We start from the raw sequence: 20,516 nt of genomic DNA on the forward strand, positions 1-20,516 counted from the left end.
CCTGCATGAAGCCTGAAAGAGGGAGAGATGAATAACAGGAGTCACTGTTTATCTAGCATCTCCAAAAGATGCAGGCTTACAGCCTCTGGTGTAGACAGTGTGGTAAGACGTGATAAACAGACCATGGGTTGTAGAATCAGGTTTGGGTGCATGCTATTATCTGGGCCTGTTTCCTCATCTCTAGGGTAATACACAGAATTGTGATTATTTTGATAAAAGAATACATGGAGAGTGTCTGGGTGCCTGGCAGAGTAGGTACCTATAATGACAGTGATCATTATTATAATCTGTTGGGGACAGAGGAAGCTAATCAAGCTATCTCCTCCAACCCTCAAGACCATCAAAATACTTACTGTAATAATTCTAAGGTTACTAAGCAACCTTATGATTCTCACTCCGTTTTTTAACCAACTTGGTGTTGGGGAAGAGGTACCCTGAATCATGAACAGTAAGACTCCTGCTACTGTGAAGATGCACTAGTAAGTCAGCTTCTTGGCGTAAGCACAAATCGCATATTTAGATCGACACCATTCAGTTCATTAGTCTGACTAATGCTTGGTGATCTGAGACATTGAGGGGTGAGGATTCCGCCAGAGGACTGATCCTTGAGAGGCCCTGTCTGAACAGCTGGGCTCCCACTCCTACATCCCTCTCTTTTTAATTATACATTATCGCCCTCAAACACAGAAATCCCCAAGTGTCCTCTGAAACAAAGGAAGTGTCTATTGTGTTTGCTATCACTTGTTCTAAATGTATTTTATTACAAGTCTCTGAGAACTGGTAATCCATAGACAGTGTACATCTTTATCACTCAGCAGACCTTTCAAAACCAGAGTACCTTGTTCATTAACATGTCAGGCCACAGAATTTGCTACAATGCTGATTTCTGTTGCTCTGCTCATGACACTTCTGTGTCCACACTCTCCTCTTGTATCCACACCTCTTTTCTAAAAACCTTCCCCATAACTCATGTCCTTCAAGTAGTCCTCCAGAATGATACTGCCCATTGCTCATCAGTCCTTTACGCTAAGTCTTCTCCGAGGTTGAAAATATAATTTGGGCTGTATTATCTCATACTTTTCCATTAAGAGAAATTTCTGGCTTCTACCACCCAAGTAAGTGACCTAGAACAAGCCCTTTACTTCTATGCCTTAATTTCTTCTTCATAAAAATAGATGTAATTCTTAACTATAAAAGCTATTTTGAAAAGCAAATGAGATTGCATTCAAGAAAGTGCTTGGAAACCAATGGGTAGGGGGAACAAGGAGGCTGCTCCTATGGGTGGGGCTGCTAGGACTCCCACCAATTACGTAGGATCCAGGTGTACGGCTGTTTTGTAATTGTCCCTTGAGAAAGACCAGCCAATGTCCTTCCTCTTCATGACCTTCAGACTTTATCAAGCTGTGCTAACATTTATATTCCTAAGGAAGTAACATATTTCCGTAGCTACTTTACTTCTTTCTCTCTGTGAGCCTATCCTATATAATAAAAGTCTAACATGCAAACTGACTGAACAGTGGAATGACCAGTGGAACGATCAGTCGCTATGACACGCGCTGACCAAGATGCTCAATGCAGAAGCTGCCCCCAGCCCACAGGCCCCCAGCCAGTCAAGGTGGGTGCGAGTGGGGGCCCCCCCAATCGCCCTGCCAGTCACCCCACAGATCAGTCCTGATCGCCGGCCAGGTCTAAGGACTCTACCCATGCATGAATTTCATGCACTGGGCCTCTAGTATTTACTAAAATTCCTAATTAGAAGCTCACCTAAAACATAAGCAGTTCCCTGCCCTAACCACTCATTCTTATCAAAAAAACTCCAACCCCTCCATAGTACACACATTTCAAGAGAACTGTTTAAAAACAGAGCTGTGTTTTGAAATCACAACAGTCACCGCATCTAACACTAACTTTGGTAACTCTATGGACTTTTGGTTTAAAAAATAATCTATTCACTTGAGACTGCTTAATTTTTGTTTGAGGGAATTGTTAATGTAGGTAAAGCCTTGCATTTCACAAATGGCTCAAACCAGACTCAGCATTCATCATATTTCACTGGTGAAAGTCCTTATGACCTCCATATGTGTTTCTATGAAGTAAATGAATCATCTCTAGGAAGAAGGAAAAGAAAGTAGGCTGCAAAGAAAACAAACAAACTAAAAATATATTTTGGTTTACAAAAGCTTCAAAGTCACATAATCCTTTGGGGTTTCCATTTCCCTTAATTAGGTCAGCTTTTGACACCTGAATCATTTTCCCTGCCTTTTCTTTTTCAATCCTGCAGCACCAAAGGCCCATTTGCAGTTTTAAGTGACCTACTTACCAGTAATTAGAATTTGGAACCCTCAGCCAGAAAAGTGTGTTGTCTTCATTCTGTTTTGCTCAACAGATCTTATTAATGAACAGAATTTCTAATTCAGTCTGTTTTTTAAAAAATCCATACATCCTAAGCAATTCCAAAATCCAAATGTCCAGGTTTAATTATACTCATGAGTGTACATTCAAATATATTATCAGATGTCAGGGAACCTTGGTTCTCTGTGCAACTCTGCTGCTAGCTCCTACATAGTCCTGGCACATCCCTAACCTTCCTGAGCCTTGGATTTCTCACCTTTACAAAGAGGAGTTTAGACTCTCTCATGTTCTTTATGGCTCTAAGTCTCTATGAATGCTTCCTGAGTACCTACCATGTACAAGGCACTATGCTAGATATAGGAAGCAGGGTAGGTACTAAGATGAATTGATGTTTCCCTACCTTCAAGAACTTTATATGCTACTGGGGAAGAAAAGGTCATACAGGGCAAAACCAAATGCCGTAGTTACCTTATTTGTGATTGGCATTGTGCCTGGCATATTGTAGCTGTTCAATTTAATGACATAAGAGAGATATAAAATACTCTATGGCCATTTAGAGAAGAGAGGCTACGTTTAATGGAGGAGAATCAAGATGGTTCACAGATGTTATTTTGGGTTAGTTTTTAAAAAGCCATTCAACTTTCTGTGGCTCCCTGATACCATCCCCTAATCTGATACAAAATCTTAAACCAACATTTGAGGTTCCCCATGCTGTGGCCCCAATCTATCCTTCAATCTTTATATCGCTCTCTTACACAAAACTATGCTATAGCCTTACTGTACCTCATGTATCAACCATAAATTTCTACCCTCATGCCCCTATTCATGCTATTCTTCATACTGAAATAGCCTCCAACCACAATGTAATCCAATTCCATTATCCCTCAAGGCCCACTGCAAATTTCCTTTTTTATGAAGGAGGTCCTGGAAAGCCTTTCCCTCCCACTCTTCACCAAGGGAGCCCTGTGTTCCTAAAGGCTGCTGGCATCTTACTAACTCCGCCTAGCTGGGTGTGGTTGCCCTTCCATCCCAGCATGACATATAATCAGCCTAAAGAGCAGTGAACACTGCTTGAAATCTTAGTCCTACTTGAAATCTGATGCTGAGCAACCTTTTTATTTTTATTCTTGATTAATCTGACCAATGAAATAAAGAACACTGGGCTTAGCTTATGCCCAATTAAACATCTGTTATGGTCCTCAAAATCTCTTGGCAATTATCATGTGACATTCTGAATTGCTATCAGCAATATTATCCACCCAACTCCCTAAACAGTAAATTCAGTAAGCATAAATTTACTATTTCCTAGTAAGCATAGGACCCAACGGTGAAAGGTGAGAAAAACCATCTCTTCTCCTCCATCAATACCTGTGGCCCAGCCAACCACCTCCACGCTGGTCAAGCTTATTTATTTATCATATTTGCTAAATGCACAGGCCTTCCGCAGAGCCAATGCAAAGGAAATCAGGCATGCTGAAGTGTTTTCTAGGGGATTCCACCATCTCTTCTTTGGAAAGTAAGCAGTCGTGCAGCTTTAGAGAAACAAACAAAGGCAGAAAGGCAAAAGCCCCACTTACCATAGAAGAGTAATGCTCTGGTCATGGGATGATGTAGATAGGTCCGGTTGATGGTGAAGAAGCAAGCATCTTCTCCGCACTGGCCCACCCTGCCGGTTTCCCCAGTCAGTGGGGACCACCAGAGCATGATGGGGTAGCTATCAGTTTCCAACGTTTTCTTCCTGTTCAGGATCAGAGAATCTTTCTTAGGGAAAGGGTAGAGTTGTGTAGGCTCTTCCTCCATTTTTGCATGCCCATCTCGCAAATTGGAAGTTTTAAACTTCTTCCTTTCAAATTTTCCCAGCTCAACTACTACCTAAAAGAGGAGACAGATATTACCAGAGTTAGACCATTTAATTGCCTTTTGCACGTCTCCCATCCATCTTGATGATTTAGGCCCTTTATTAGGGTTCTATTGCTGCTGTAACAAATTACCACAAACACAGCCATTTAAAAAAATGAACATTAATTATCCTATCGTTCTGGAGGTCAGAAGTCTAAAACCAGTCTCACTGGGCTAGCCAAGGCATTAGCAAGGCTACATACGATGTTCCTTTCTAGGAACTCGAGAGAAGAAGGGATCCATTTTCTGGTTTTCCTATCTTTTAGAGCCACTCACAATTCTGGGTTCACAGCCCCCTTTCTCCACCTTCAGTGCCAGCAATGTTGCATCTCTCTGACACTCCTTCTGTTGTCACATCTTTCTCTGTGCACAGCCAAGCAAGGTTCTCATTGGGCCCACACAGATAATTCCGGATAATCTCCTCCTCTCAAGGTGTGTCACCTTAATCCCATCCACAAAGTCTGCTTTGCAAGGTAACATATTCTCAGGTTCCAGGGATTAGGGCAAGGACCTAGGCTCCAAAATATACACCAACAAGGCTGCTTAGTCCTACTGAACACATAGCAGATACGTTTCTCCTCTATTTCATAGGCATATGTAGTTACTTTTGTCTCAATGATGAAAGTTCGATGAAACGGCAGCACTTTTGGAGAGCAACTATTGGTGAAGAAGCACCAAAAGTTTTGACAGCTCTCATAGAAGAAATGCAAAAGAGAATCATATGAAAGTCAGGGCTATTACCTGGCTATGAAAGGAGATGAGATTCTAGGGAACATGAGTTGAATTTCCAAATGGTTTTTCATTATTATGTGTCACAACTAAATGTATCATAACCTGGGTCTTATATGTCTAATGATACCCACTATGGCATCAGGATGGTGAAGTGGACCATGAGCACTGGGCTCCCTCCTATGTAAAAACAAGTTTGTTTATTTCAGATAGTCTGGATCACCGGACAGCTAGGCCATCAGTAACAGTAATGTGAAGGGCAGGTGGGCAGAGTGGAATAAGTGGAATAGTTGCTCTCCAAAAGTGCTGCTGTTTCATCAAACTTTAAGGTGTGATATTGATATTGATAGAGCATTATAAAAATACTAGAGGCCCAATGCATGAAATTCATGCAAGGAGCTCGGCCCCCGCAGCTGCGGCTTCATCTGGAAGGTTGCCCGGAAGGTAGTCCAGTCTAATTAGCATATTACACTTTTATTATTATAGATATCAGAGAGGACATGACCTGTGTTGTCCTCTCACTCTCAGCAGTCAAGGGTAACACCTTCTTTATGCCCACAGATGTGATATAGAGTTTGTAACTCCCTGGGGAGGGTCCATGACTTCCGCTGGATTCCCTGAGGGACGCAATAACCAAAAAAATGTTAAGAGCACTGAGTGAACACCAAGTAGTGTTCAGTAGAAGTAGTATTCCAAAAGGAGAAAAAAAATGATACTGGCTTTAATAAATCATGGGTTTTTATGATTTATTAAATCATAAAAAATGAGGGTTCTCCACCTCCCCCTGCTCCTGAGGGGCAATTGGGGCAGCAGCCGCCACTCGCACCCACTGATGGTGCCAGCCTCAATCACTCTGCACCATCAGCCATCAGCGCATGGGAGCAGCAGCGGCAGGAGTGGGGCTGCTGGCAGACAGGGGACCAGGGCCATGGTGGGAGGGGCTGGGCAGGGACATGGAGGATGGACCGAGACCCACCCTGTGCCCATCACAGCCTCTCGGCCCACAGTGCCTTTCAAGGTACACGAATTTGTGCACTGGGCCCCTAGTAACATAATAATGCGCCTCTTCCCCAGGAGCTTGATGGAGCAGAGTTGACTCATAGCCAGAAACTATATTTTCACCCAACCTTCACTTCAAATGTACAACCAACAACTTAATGACTTATAGAAAGCCATGAATATAGCTCCTAAGACAAATTTTTCTCTGTTTCTCATCAGTGTCTATAATGTGAAGTATAAGTTTATTTTCAAATAATAAGGATTGCTTTAAGGAGAGATTTTCTGCCAAACAGCTTTTATCCCTATCAGGTGGTAGAAAATATGGGGGATAGAGGAACATATTACAGAAAATCATGAGAACAAAATCAGCCAAATCCAAAATCTGAAAAATTCAAAAGGACAAAAGACCCAGTTCCTTCAACAAATCCATGACATGGCATCAAAGGTGGAGCAAAAGAAATTTTTATAGGAAAAAAATATACACACAAAACTTGCAACACACCAACTAAATGCCATGTGTGGGATTTGTTTACCTCACATTCAAACTAACCCATTATAAAATAAGCTTTTTTGATGCCCTAGCCAGTTTGGCTCCGTGGATAGAGCAGCGGCCTGCGGACTGAAGGGTCCTGGGTTTGATACCGTTCAAGGCACATGCCCGCGTTGAGTGCTTAATCCCCAGTATGGGACATGCAGGAGGCAGCCAACCAATGATTCTCTCTCATCATTGATGTTTCTATCTCTCTCTTCCTCTCCCTTCCTCTCTGAAATCAATAAAAATATATTTAGAAAAAAAAACTTTTTTGAGATAATCAGGAAAGATTTAACACAGCATGGGATACAGATGGTACTGAGTAATTATTGTTAATTTTTGTTGGGTATGACAACAGTTATATGGTTATTCTGAATTTTTAAAAGTTACCATCATTAGGGAATCATACGAAAGTAAATCCAGGGGAAGTGATATGATGTCCTAGATTCACTTCAAAATGATCCAAATGTATTCAATAATCATTTCTGCAATTAAAAAGTAAGTAAAATTTAAAAAATAAAGATTATATATATATACAGCATATCCCCAAAAATGTATACACACTTTAAATGATTATAAAGTCAATGTTTATTAACATACAGCTCATTTTCAAAATTTAAAAGAATCTACAGAAATGAATAACTATTTTTTGTCAATGCCTGTTTTCAAACTGATGACCATTCTGATCCAGGTGCTGCTGATAATGCGAAGCAATGGAATCTCAAACATCAAGAATCATTTTGTTCGGTATTTGTGTGCGTCATCGATAGTTGCTGTTTTGTTCCGTAAACTTTATCTTTTATGTATTCCCCATTAAAAAAAAAAAAATCTAGTGGCACTTTGGGATAAATTTTCTTTGTTCAAAGCTTAGTCTGGCTTCACCCATTCTTTCAAAACAACTAAACGTGAAAAGGAGTGAACGTTGAGTTATCAGCTGTTAAAGTGTGTATATATTTTGGGTGTGTGTGTGTGTGTAAAGAATTTATAGGTTGTACACACAAAATATACTAGTAGTTAAATGTGAGTGGAAAACAATGTCTCGGATGAATGATCTCCTCCAGAGAACCACAACGGTTTGGCTTAACTATAGGTCAGCACAGCATTTACATGTTTAGGTAGTTTGTTAGTTATGTTATGAGATCTGTTATGGGCTGAACTGTGCCCCTCCCAAAATCCATATGTTGAAGCAATACCCCCCATGCCTAAACCATAGGAGATAGGTTTGTTAAAGAGGTAACGAAGTTAAAACAAGGCCCTCAGGGTGAGCCCTAATCCAATACGACTGGTGTCCTTATAAAAAGAGGAGGTGAGGACACAGACAAGGACGGAGGGAAGGCCATGTGAAGCACAGGGGGAAGATGGCCGTCCACAACCAGAGAGGCCTCAGAAGAAACATCCCCGCTTGCTGACACCTTGCTCTTGGACTGCGACCCTCCACAGTGAGAAAGAAATTTCTGTTGGTTATGCCACAGCGTGGTACTTCATGATGGCAGCCCTAGCAAACTAATACAGAACCCACAACATGATTTTTTTAAAATGTATCCTTCCTCTACCCTACCAACATAGCAAATTATCTGCCTATCCCCTGCAAACCAGTAATGTCAGAAATGGTCCTAAATATACCGGCATTATATATATTCATTTTTAGTGTTTAAAAAAATAGCAAAGCAGTCAATGTATCAGGGAAGACTGGGAAACAGCCCAAAGCACACTGTTGGTGGCAAACTGAAACCCAGATCCAGATGAAGGTTTAGCTCCAGTAACCGTACCTCCTGTCGCATTCCGGAAGCTTAGACCTATGAACCAGGAGGTCATGGTTTGATTCCCAGTCAGGGCACATGCCCAGATTGTGGGCTTGATCCCCAGTAGGGGGAGTGCAGGAAGCAGCAGATCAATGATTCTCTCTCCTCACTATCTCTCCTTCTTCCTTTGTCTCTGCAACCAATAAAAATATTTTTTTAATGTCACTTTGGAGCAGAAAGGGTAGGTAATTATTATTATTGGTAAATGAATAATAATAATAATATTCATTTTTCAGATAGGCAAAAAATATATTTTTTGGTGTGCCACAGAATATTAGTAACTGGTTTATTGTGCCATGAGATTAAAAAAAGTTGAAAATCTTTGGTCTGGTAAATACATCAAGAATGACAGAGTTATTGATGCAGATGTCTGTGTTCTGCAGAACAGCTATCTTGTTCTCAAAATAGCCACTGATTCCTCAAAAATGCTATCTTTCAGACGTGATCACAATAGGGGACTTTGAGAAAGCCATCCAATTTGACCCGATAAGACAGACTGAGCTCTACTTTCCTCTAAAACTATACCCTACAACAGTCACACACTGATCCCTAGTCACTGATTTTGTTTCCACCTGACACATCCACTCACTAAATCTCACTTTCATCGGTTAAAGAAGAATTTCCAGTGCCTTAGACAGGAAACCCTGATCCTGAGAGATAAAGCAAAAAGTAAAGTTCTTGGAGAGAACAAGGTGGGGCAGGAATGGTGGCGAAGGTCCAGGAATCAACACTGCACAACCCAAATTCTGGGTACCTGGAGTGTGACAAGCAGAAAGATGGTCGCTGTGATGCACAGGCAAGATGCCAAAAGCTTCCTCCTCTGAATCCGCACCATGCTGCCCTGCCCTGGGTGGGCTGACAGAGGGTGAGCCTGGTTACCAGGTGTTCTCTCGTCGGCCCACAGCCTGAGACCATTTCATGTGGAGGAACCATCTGGGTGTCAATTTCCTCCACTGCCATTCCTGCTGGGACCTGGTCTCCATGACGGACTGAGATCAGAGGTTCCGAGTGGGCCTGGCTTGGCATTGAGCGGGAACAGCATGCAGTCTTCTTAAGCTATCATCAGAGCAGCTGGAGATTCTTCAGACCAGAAGGCATCAAAAAAACTCTGTAATAAACGAATCATCTTTTAGCCATAGTGCAGACTTAATAAATGTCTTTCATGGTTATCATGTAAAAACCCAAAACTTTAAAAGGAACCTTTGAAATCATGAAGTCCTCACTCATAGATAAGGAAACCAAAACCAGAGAGGTGAAGTGACTTGCTCAAGGTCATACAGCCCATTGGAGCACAGTGACAGGTCTACAAACAGGTCTCAAGTCTGAAATTCTGTTTCCACTTCATTTTCTCTTCCTCCAGAAGGTTGAATTCCAGAAGCCATTTACAAGTAATCCCTTCCTTCTATCTAGATTTCAAAGGAAGAGAGAAGTGGAGTCGAAATCATCAGTCCTAAGGATTATCCACCCACTCCTGTAAAAATTAGGAAGAAAAAATAAATAAAAGTTCAGGCTTTGATCAAAAATAGATAATGACCCATTGGCCCCCAACTCCTCCCAAGGAAAATAACTTCAGCCACAACATAAAGAATTATGATTATTGATTTATGTGTTTCATCTTTAATGGTACATGTAATAAAGCAGTGGGTTATGTAGGCAATGTGATTCTCTGGAAGTTTTGAAATAAGACTTTCATCTATCTGAAATGGATAATATTTTCAAAAGTTTTAGAAATGAACTAAGTCCCACAGAACACCTTTTACGCCCAGGGTTCTGTAAGTCAAATGCCTTGGGCAAGTGACACTGTGGATTCAGAACAGAGCAAGGATCGCTCTTCCTCTAGACCAGCGGTTCTCAACCTGTGGGTTGCGACCCTTTTGGCGGTTGAATGACACTTTCACAGGGGTCGCCTAAGACCATCCTGCATATCAGATATTTACATTACGATTCTTAACAGTAGCAATATTACAGTTATGAAGTAGCAACGAAAATAATTTTATGGTTGGGTCACAACATGAGGAACTGTATTTAAAGGGCCAGAAGGTTGAGAACCACTGCTTCTAAACTATAGAGCATTGCTGAAAAAAAAAAAAAAAGTAGGTTTGCTTGTATATTTCTCAGCTATAAAATTAAACATATAATTAGAAACCTAAAAATGATGTAGAATTCAGGTTAAAAACTTTGGTCTTAAAGGTATGCTCTCCTCTCGTGGATCTACCTTGATTTACTTTTAAGTCCAATATTTTTTCTCCTCTTAGCAACAAAATGACTTAGTCTAAGAAATTGCGAAAAGTACATTTTTCTTCTTTCATCCATGGAATTCCTGCAACCCACAGTGATGAAGAAAATGAACTCAAGAGTCAGTCTGTGGGGATCCAAATCTCAACTCCCCAGCCAGTTTAACCTAGCCTCTCCATGACTGAATTTACAAAATGTAGATAATAATGCTACCTAATCCAAGAGTTACTGTGCCAATTTAATGTTACAGGGTGTGGGACTGAGCCATGGAAGGGTTACAGAATGTTACAGAATGTGCTAAGGGGAGAAAATGGGACATGAGAAGTTGAATGTGCTGGGAGGGGGGACTGACGTATGGAGAGGGATTGTGTCAGGATATGGAGAAGGATTGTATTAGGGTTAGGAACCATGAAAGAAAAATTGCTAGATTGTCTTAGAAAAACAATGTGTTATGATACGCTCCAGCCAGGTGTGACTCTGTTTACCCGCCCCCCCCCTTTGTTCTTATGAACTTTCTGTGAACTTCTAAAGTAACACTGTTTTGCTATAAAGGATCATACTGCACCCTTGATCTCTACCACATGCTGCAAACCTTCCCAGAGGGGGAAGGTGCGGGCTGTGGTCAGCTGGCCAGCTTAATAAAAGGCTTTTAAATTTAAATTCTGAGTCGGTGGTCTATCTTGTTGAGCCAACCCATAACATTTTATATAAGACTGCTAAAACACTTGCTTCACTGTCTGGTACACAAATGTCCAATAACTCTTCGCTACCTTATTTTTTAATATTATTATAATTTTTATTATTATATCTTTAAGTGGATGTTGGAGCCAGCAGCAAGAGCACTGTACAGCTCTGCTGGTCTGACAGGCTCTGACTCCATTATTCTTCTCAATTCTCCTATCCGACTACGCCAGGGCAGGTCCTTCTCGAACACTGCCTAGTGTACAACTGTTAGGAACTCAGTCCAAGTTCCTCCTTTATCTTTTGCTCACTAGACACAGCTCAATTCTCAGCGGCAGGGCAGATGGAGAAGGCATGATTGGTTGTGGGTATATAAGAATGAGTCTTTATTGCAGAAGCCAGTGGTCACATAGTCATCAGACAAGAACAGTCCCTATAGCAAAGTCTATACAGGCAGGCAGCCGGACACCAGCTGGTAAATACGTATCTTTCCCATAAAGCAACATCAGTCTCTATACTCACAGCTATTATGTGAGCAGCCGCACGCTGACTCTAGAGACTCACCACCTTACATCGTAGCAGTACCTGAGCTCTCTGGCTGAGGAGCTTCTCCTGTCTCTCCTGTCCCGCTGCTCTCTCTATCAGACTTCTTCACACACTCCATCTGAGCTGTCGTCTCTCCATGCTCCAGCCTACTAGCTGGTCAGTAACCTACTTTCACACTATTTAGACAAAGAAGGCTTGCCAATAGTTACATCAATCATACTGGCTACTGCAGAGCACAGTGTAACATGTGTTGCACCCACTCATGGTATCTTGGCCTGATTAGGATTCCCAGGCTCAGAGTCCTTGGACATTCCGATTCGGCTCATGCCCAGAGTGGCCTTTGGCCATTCTGATGTATTGATAACAAGGTCTCTGTGCTCCCATTGGCCTTGACCATCCGGGGACCCTGGCATGGTTCCCACGGTGGAAAATGAAGTTGAATTCATATAAAATATGTTTCTGCCCAATCAATAGGAACATCAAAGGAGCAATACTCACTTTGCCAAGAAAGAGATTGCAACTATCTGTTGAGTGGCCTAGTATGAGTAAGGCCCTTCCTAGACACCCAGCATGGGTGAGCTTATTCAGTCCTCTCAACTCCATGAAGAAGCAATGACTGTCCTCACTTTTAAGGGTGAAATGGAATTTGAAGGAAGTAAAGTAACTTGCCCAAGACTAACCTTTATAAGTACTACAACCAGAAATCAGTCGGACTCGGAAGTTCTCAACACTGAGACTATAAAATTCCTACCAGATAATGCCAACACTCACAGATTATCTGCCTGAATCACAGAGGAAAAACAAACAAACAAAAAACCTACGTAGAATAGCTCTGTCAGTTGGTATACCAGAGAAAAAAGTAATAAAAATCTGTAAGGACCTGAAAAGCACCTCTCCTTCTACTCAGTGGGCCTTACTAGCTATTAACTACATAGAACATGGAGCTAGCCTTTGGGTTCCAATCCTGGCTCTGTCATTTTACATAATATAAATTTGGACAAGTCACTAAATCTTTCTAAGCCTCTGTTTCTTCATAGCTAACTATCATTATTTCCCTTGCAGAGCAGAAATATCAAGTTATCATTTTTTATGCAAAAGCAGCTTATTATAGCCATAATTAATATAACCTAGATTAGGTAATAAAATAACATTACCACCATAAGTGGGTATAAAACTATATCATTTTTTAAAGATTTTTAGATATATCACTCCCCTCAGCCTTACTGATCTCCATCATATAAAGCAGGCAAGGTGGATATATTCTCAGTTTCCACAAATAAGGACACCAAGTCTTGGCGAGTTTAAGTGATTTGACCAAGATCATAGCTTTTAAAGGTTGAAGAGGGTCTAGAAATCAGGTCACCTGACTGCGAGATCAGTGGAAAAGAAAGAGGAAAAACAGTGTCGGTCTGTTAAGAGTACACAAGAGTCAGGAATACGGGAAAACAAAAGATGGAGAGAAAATGTGAGGACGTAGCCTGGGATATTTTTACAGCTACCACACAGCTCAGGCCTAGCCTAGGGGCTTTTAAAGTCTTTACATGGCTGTATGAACTATGACAGAAGAATTTAAGGTTACAAAGTCCCTTCCATCCAAAGACCCTCAATTGCGGTTATATACCCAAATCCGAAAATACAGCAGGGTCTCAGGGACCAAGCTGTGGTTAAATACCCACTTCTAAAGAACACAGCCAGCTAGTGTAGATGGAATTGTGATTGACAGCATGCAGCCATGAACCAGGCCTTGAGGCACATCAATCTAATTTATGGTATTAATTCCCCAGGAGCTTGTCATCAAGTCAGCCATCCCCCAACTGGTGAGACAGATGGGCTTGCAAAGAGCACCGTGAAGGCCAGCAAGCTCCAATGCAATGGGACCCCGAGAGGAGAGCTCCCTTCTGTCTCCTCACTGCACGTGGGGTGAATCTGAGTCCTCCAAGAGGGTGCCCCGGAGCACTCCCTTCCAGATGGAACGATGTGTGTGTGCTCAGACACCCACCCATGGTAGACAACATGTGAACGGTTCTCAGTCACCAACCCTCTTGACCTGGAGCTAAGCTTCTGACATGCACTGTGTGTGCAGCTGGTGTGCACTGCCTGGGGCTGCCCATCTGCTGCCCAGAGAGGGATCTGGAGCTGAGTGTGACTACTCCTATCTTACACGTGCTATTCCATCCAAACCAGCAACACTTTCACCCTAAAATAATTCTACATTTCTCCACTTTATTTTGAATTAAAATGCACAGAAGAGAGCAACTGAATATCTTAAAGTGAATTCGCAACGTGAGGATGCCAGCTTCAAATTTCAGCCATGTGGGCTAGTCCAAGGTGTAGGTTAAGGGTCTCAGAATGGGACTGAGAGACGATTTCTGTCCTGTGCCCCTGGGTGTTAAGATGAGAAACCACCCCCAGGCAGTTTCTATGTCTGGCAAAGGAACGAGGTAGAGCAGGAGGCAGAGCTCTGAGGAGACTCCTTTGATCTCTCTCCTCTAGTAACTGCTGAGTTCTTGTGATAAGAAGAGACTGTCTTAACTGAGCATAAGGTTCTACCAGGTGGTCTTTAGAAGGAATGTATCTAACTCCCAGACTTAAATTATTCACACTAAAGTATAATTTCTTAAGTAGGTTTGACTCTCCCAAATATGTTTTCATTTATGATGCATAAATCCTCAGAGCACCCCTGGAATGGTGGCCATCAGGGGAAGACAGGTGATGCGGTAGGCTTGATGGAAAGGTCTAAGGGCCTTTGGACAACTCTCCAGGCACTTTGTAACTACTGCCCTTCAACTCTACTTATCATCATTAACACTCCTCATTTATTCCTACTTGGTTACTCCGAAAGCCTGGTAACTGATGTTCCCACCACTCTGACCCCTTGCACTCTCCATTTAGCTGGAGTTGTTTCTGTAGTGTAGATTGGCTATCTCTCCTCTGATTAAAATCCTTCAATGGCTTCCCCAAGATTTCAAGATACATCTTGAATAAATCTCATCAGTTTAGGAAATAACACCGGCAAGCTCCCCACCCAGCAGATCTTTCCCTTCCCCCTCTTCTTCCCCAGGCTCCTCACCTTTACCTTTCTTTCTCCCAAACCCCCAGGGCCTCTTCTTTTGCCTCTGTAACTTTCTAAATAAACTTTCCCTTATAGTTTGAAACAAACAAAACAACACTCCCTGGACCCCTCTTCCCTTCTCTAGCTTCCTTTCCTTTCCCCACCACACATGCCCTTTGTTCCTGCTATTCTTGGGATGTAGTTTCCAGGTGTGTGCTCTGGTCCCTGCCTACATCCATACCTCTTTCACTACCCTAGCCATTCTCCAAGACTTTCAAGGCTGCACACTTTGGGAAGCCTTACTCCTCCCCATACCAATTCCGGGAGATCTAGATCCATATCCTCGTGTGCTTGTTTCTACTACAGCAGTAGACAGATGCAGGGAGCTGGGGGATTTTAGGACACTATTGAAGCTGCTTTACTGGGTGCCTATCAGATTAATTGTCGAACATTAAAAAGACGACTTTGTTCCTTTGCAGACTTCCTTGGTGCTGCAACTGTCCCTTGGGGACCTGACAAACGTGTGATGGTTCCACAGTTTCCACTTTCACCCAGTTTTCTTTATCACCATTTATTTGTGTTCATGTGTTCCTCACTCTTTTTTAATGGACTTCATATTTTGCTGAGCACTCATTTTTATGTAAACAGTGTTTTGAGTTGCAGATTTCCATGTGGCAAGGTCATCCTCTTCAGCCAAGTACACATTTCAGGCAAGACAACTAGAGAATAATGAGAGAGAAAGGGGTACTGGCAGCCAGGTGATGACTCAAACAAAACAGGTGATTAATGGGGGGACAGAAGTTGTAGCCCAAACACCTTCACATTTCTATTACGGAACTGAAGGTGATGCCAGTCTTAAATTCTAGACACACAGCAAAGCACTCAAATCACGTAGTGCTAATACACCCTCAATTAGTGAATCTATTTCATATCGAAACTAAATAAAAATATACTCCCAAACAAAACAAAATGACTGACATAAAGCTCCAAAGAGAAGGACTCAGGAGGCCTAGGTTTTTTAAAGGTCACAGGGGCACAGACTGAAGATTCCATATCAGGAAGAACTGAGCCAGCTCCTCAAGAACAGGGCTCTTTCTCATCTTTGTCCTTCGAAGGTCTTCTTGTTGCTGTTCTTTCTCCAATAAGGGCTTACGGTTACCTGTTACAATTGTCCTATTTGGCCCATCTGAATCAAAACCTCTCGTCTGCTTTGATCGCTGAAGTAATCATGAATGAGGACCCGATTAAATAACACTGACCTAACAAGGCTAACACTTCACACGCCTACAGACAAAGGGCTGGCCCAGATGATCTCAGGTTTCGTCCTGAAATTAAGCTCTCTGATCCCATAAATGGTGTCCAGGAGCAAAACTCTCCAAGGAAGAAAGATTGATCAATTAAAGAAACACCAACCAAGATAATTTGTGTCAACATAAACTAAGATTTCTGGAAATATAAAACAATAAATACTTCTATAGCACAAGTTTAGGATTACTTGATCTCCGTTCTCCTTCTTAGTAATTCAACATTAACTTTTGAAAACACAAATTGCATTCTCAAAGAAATAAATATCTGAAAAAACATTGTATACAAAAGTTGTTTTTAATTTTTAAAACTCATGTTCAGGAATTATAACAAACGCTCATTGCAGAATGCTGTTAATTGAATTAGGTATTGCATTTCTTGCTGAAATCAACTCTTTAGATTTCAAATTTAAGAAGCATTTAAATATGTTTTAAAAATGCCTACATATCAATAATATTATATTGCTTCCCAAACTTTTTTTAATTTCCTAAATTTAACCAGTTTGAATTTTTTTCAGAAATGTTCTGTTTGTAAGATAAAACTTGAAAACATACTACGTTTTAAAATTGAAGAATAAAAGATGAGCCATAATAACGGTATCAGTTGAGATTGTGTATTTAATTCACTATTAGACACTGCCATCTAGCAGGAAGCCAGCAAATGAAGAGTTACCACAGCAATTTCAGACACTGAAGGGACCCGAGTGATGCTCTGATGCTAGACATTGCCTCTGGCTTGCAGACAGAGGGGAAAGTTGTAAAACTGAGGCGAGGGTGCTGACTAGATGGTGGCTCTGCCACTCTGGTGTGCAAATACCTGGGCTGCTCATGCAATGCAGGTGGCCCGACGCCAGCGGAAGCCCTCGATCTGAGAGACCACGGTGGACCACGGAGAAACAACCTCCTACTTGTAGTGTGAGGTCACTAGCAAGCCCAAGATGGGTCACAGCTCCTGGGGTGTCTCAGTTTGAGAGAAGGACGGATGTGTTAGGGAATGAGGTCCTGAAAACCAACTTGCCAAACACAAAACTGTGCCCAGCCCTAGGGCACTGAATGCATTCCACAAATGAAATTAACAATCCAAGCCACAACTCACAGAACATTCTCCCCAGCTATTTTGGGAGCTGGTGCAGTGAGCAGGGAGCGGCCTGTTGAAGCCATGGTCTTAAGAAAAAGTCCTTTTGCATGGTGTTCGCTATATATTAAAGACTCCTTAAAAGATCTCCAGAAACTGTCTTAAAATCACACGTGCTATTTCTCAATCTTACACAAAATGTGGTCTGTTCTGAGGACACGAACTGCATACAAAAATACCCGGGAAATGGCTTAGGTATCGGTACCCAAAGCCTGCTGTGCTGGGGGCTCTCCCAGGGCACTTTCTCCATTAAATGCACTGTGCTCTGCACGCTGGGCAGTGGGAATCGCAGCCTCAGCACACACTCCCAGCAACAAGTGACTCTCAGGGAAGACCTGGGGAGAGGGGGCAGCAATTCACCGTACGCGCTGGCAGAGAGGTTCTGGCGTTGGTGGGACTGGGAAGATCCTGGCAGACGGGAGGTACCAGAAAGCCTTCCTCCCCAGGAGTTGGAACCATTTGCCCCCCTGGGCTCCAGCGGGGCTCCTGCGTGTCACCTGCCTCCCACCCGGACTTTCTCGGCAGACAGAGAGGTTTCAATCTCGAGCAGTGTCCCTGGAAAGCGCTGCCCAAGGTTTCCAAAAACAGCACACAACTCCGTCTTCCTCTTACTCTCCCTCTGGGCACAAAGAGGTCTCCTTTTGCCGTGAGTCCCGCGGGCTGCGCCCCAGCCTCCGTGGGCACCAAGACCCTGCCCCCACCAGGCTTTCACGGGAGCCAGAGCGATGCGCACACTCACCTCTTCCCGGTGCCGGAGGCTCGCTTTGCGCTGCGCACCCAGGTTTCCCACTTTCAGTTCGCACCCCTGGAGCTGTGGCGAAGACTCGGAGCGGAGATTTGGGGAAGGCGGGATACCTCTCGGCGCGGCCAGGCCCAGCGATCCTGGATCCAGGTTTTCACGGACGCCTCCTCTTTAAAAGCAAGTGGGACCTCGGTTCCAGGCGGGCCCTGCCGCACAGCCTTTCCCCGAAGTTCCTGGGAGGCTCCGGAGACCTTCTTCTAGAACAGCGGTTCTCAACCTTCCTAATGCCGCGACCTTTTAATACAGTTCATGTTGTGGTGACCCCCAACCATAAAATTATTTTCGTTGCTACCTCATAACTGTAATGTTGCTACTGTTATGAATCGTCATGTAAATATCTGATATGCAGGATGTATTTTCATTGTTACACATTGAACATAATTAAAGCATAGTGATTAATCACAAAAACAATATGTAATTATGTATGTGTTTTCCAATGGTCTTAGGCGACCCCTGTGAAAGGGTCGTTCGACCCCCAAAGGGGTCTCGACCCACAGGTTGAGAACCGCTGTTCTAAAGCAAGTCCCAAGTCCGAAGCACTTTCTTCTCCAACTGGAGGAAGACTGCAGGGTATGCAAAGCCACCTGCGGAGGAAAACAGAATCTGCTAAGCAGAGCAGAGGCCTGAGCGCCCTGAGTCAGGGACCAGTGTTGGGTAGCCTGAGCAGGATGATCATTTGGGTGTTGTTTACTCGGGAAGTAAAACTGACCTCAAGCTACTGAGTTCCAAATCCAGACAACCCAACGACAGTGACGTTGCCCTGGTCTAGTAGGAGGTGATAATGAAGCAATGCGAGACCCGGGGAGGGCTGGGACTGACTCCGGCCAAGGGAGCCTCCCAGGGTCAACATCCAGGAGGCACTGCAAGCGCTGGGCTCGCCGGCAGGAACCGGAGCGTGACTGCTGCCCTGGTCCCTCAGAGCTCTGGTGCCAAGTGCCTCAATTGTCCTCTCTGTAAAAATGGGTTGATCGTCATGGCATCAACTTCCTGAAAACCCCAAATACAACGGACAACATTGATAAGCTGGATATTTGCAATATATTTGTCTAACAAAGAGTGCGTATCCAGAATACATCAAGGAGTCCTACAATGCAATAAAAGAAGAATCCAGGAAGAAGGGGGAAGGAGCCCAGGCCGGTTTGGCTCAGTGGATAGAGCATCGGCCTGATACCAGCCAAGGGCACATGCCCAGCTCGATCCCCCCCAGTAGGGGGCGCAGGAGGCAGCCAATCAAGGATTCTCATCATTGATGTTTCTATCTCTCTCCCTTCCTCTCTGAAATCAATAAAAAATATATATTTAAAAAATTAGAAAAAAAAGAATATTAAAAAAGAAGAAGGGGGAAGGAAGGGGCCAAAGACTTATACAGCACTGCACAAAGAAGTGACGGGCCAATGAGTATGTGAAAAGATGCTTAACTTTTTAAAAAATATATATTTTTATTGATTTCAGAGGGGAAGGGAGAGGGAGAGTGATAGAAACATAATGATGAGAGAACCACTGACTGGCTGCCTCCTGCATGCCCCCTACTGGGTTCGACCCCACAACCGGGGCAGGTGCCCTGACCAGGAATCCAACGGTGGTCTCCTGGTCGAAGCTCAACCACTGAGCAAACCGGCCGGGCACGACTTTTTTTTATGAATCAATGTAAACCATGGGTTTAACACATGCCCCCATTATTCACATGAAAAAGTTTGATAAAGGTTAAGTGACTTGCCCAAAGATATTTCGTTAATGCCAGTTGGTTTTTATAACCTACGTTGGGCTCCAAAAATCCGTGATGAAACCATGCTTTCTAGCAGGGTGGTCCTAATTCAGAGGTTTCACCTGCCTGCGGCACAATCACTTACAACACATTGAACTTCTGTATGTGACATGCAAAGCCGGGGCCCATGCTTATTCTGAGATTGTGCCTCTCTTACTCCTTTGGTATTAAAATGGCCTTTCTTTTGAAAAACGATATGAACTAGTAAAGGTGTTTACCCTCCCCGCCTCCGTCAAAATATAAAGCTGAAAAAAGTTGTTAGTCCTTCGAAAATATGTTTGAATTTCTAAAACCTGGACCCCATGCCCACCAAACAAGTGTCTGCGGGCGCGAGGGTCTCTAGTTACCAGGACCGACTTAGAGACCCACTCACTGGGCGAAGGAGTGAAAGCAAAGTAGCCCTGACCCGCCTGCAGGGCCCGGCACCGGGAGGCTGGGGACCAGGGCGCGCCGGCCGCTCTCGGCTCCGCGCTCCGGGACTGGGCGCCTCCTCCGCCGGCTGCTCCGCGCCACGAGCCGCGCCTGCGCCCTCGGCGAGCCCGGGCAAGCCCCGCGCGACGTGAGCGCGCGGTGACGGGCGGATCGAGCGGGGGCCGGGAAGGCGCGCGCACGTCCCACCGCCAGGCGGCGCCGTGCGCCAGTCTGAGACCGCGGAGCTCTCGCGGTAGGTGAGACTAAGGCGT

At 43.6% G+C, this 20,516-nt stretch overlaps 1 protein-coding gene across 2 annotated transcripts in view; it reads right to left on the reverse strand.

Annotated features, from left to right (window-relative positions):
- FUT10 (fucosyltransferase 10) overlaps positions 1 to 18,067 on the reverse strand; it is a 65,510-nt gene extending 47,443 nt beyond the window's left edge. The window contains exons 1-3 of one of the 2 annotated variants that reach the window (XM_081083060.1): positions 18,006 to 18,067; positions 9,068 to 9,421; positions 3,930 to 4,224 (exon numbers count right to left, since the gene is read on the reverse strand). In XM_081083060.1, coding sequence (XP_080939186.1) covers positions 3,930 to 4,224; positions 9,068 to 9,148 — 376 coding nt within the window. In that variant the 5' untranslated portion in view covers positions 9,149 to 9,421; positions 18,006 to 18,067. The remainder of the gene's footprint in view (positions 1 to 3,929; positions 4,225 to 9,067; positions 9,422 to 18,005) is intronic. The other variant, XM_081083061.1, reaches the window with a different exon arrangement.
- Between the last annotated feature and the right edge of the window lie 2,449 nt (positions 18,068 to 20,516).

Source organism: Myotis nattereri (genome assembly GCF_964212035.1).
Source record: "Myotis nattereri genome assembly, chromosome: 2".
Lineage (NCBI taxonomy): Eukaryota > Metazoa > Chordata > Mammalia > Chiroptera > Vespertilionidae > Myotis > Myotis nattereri.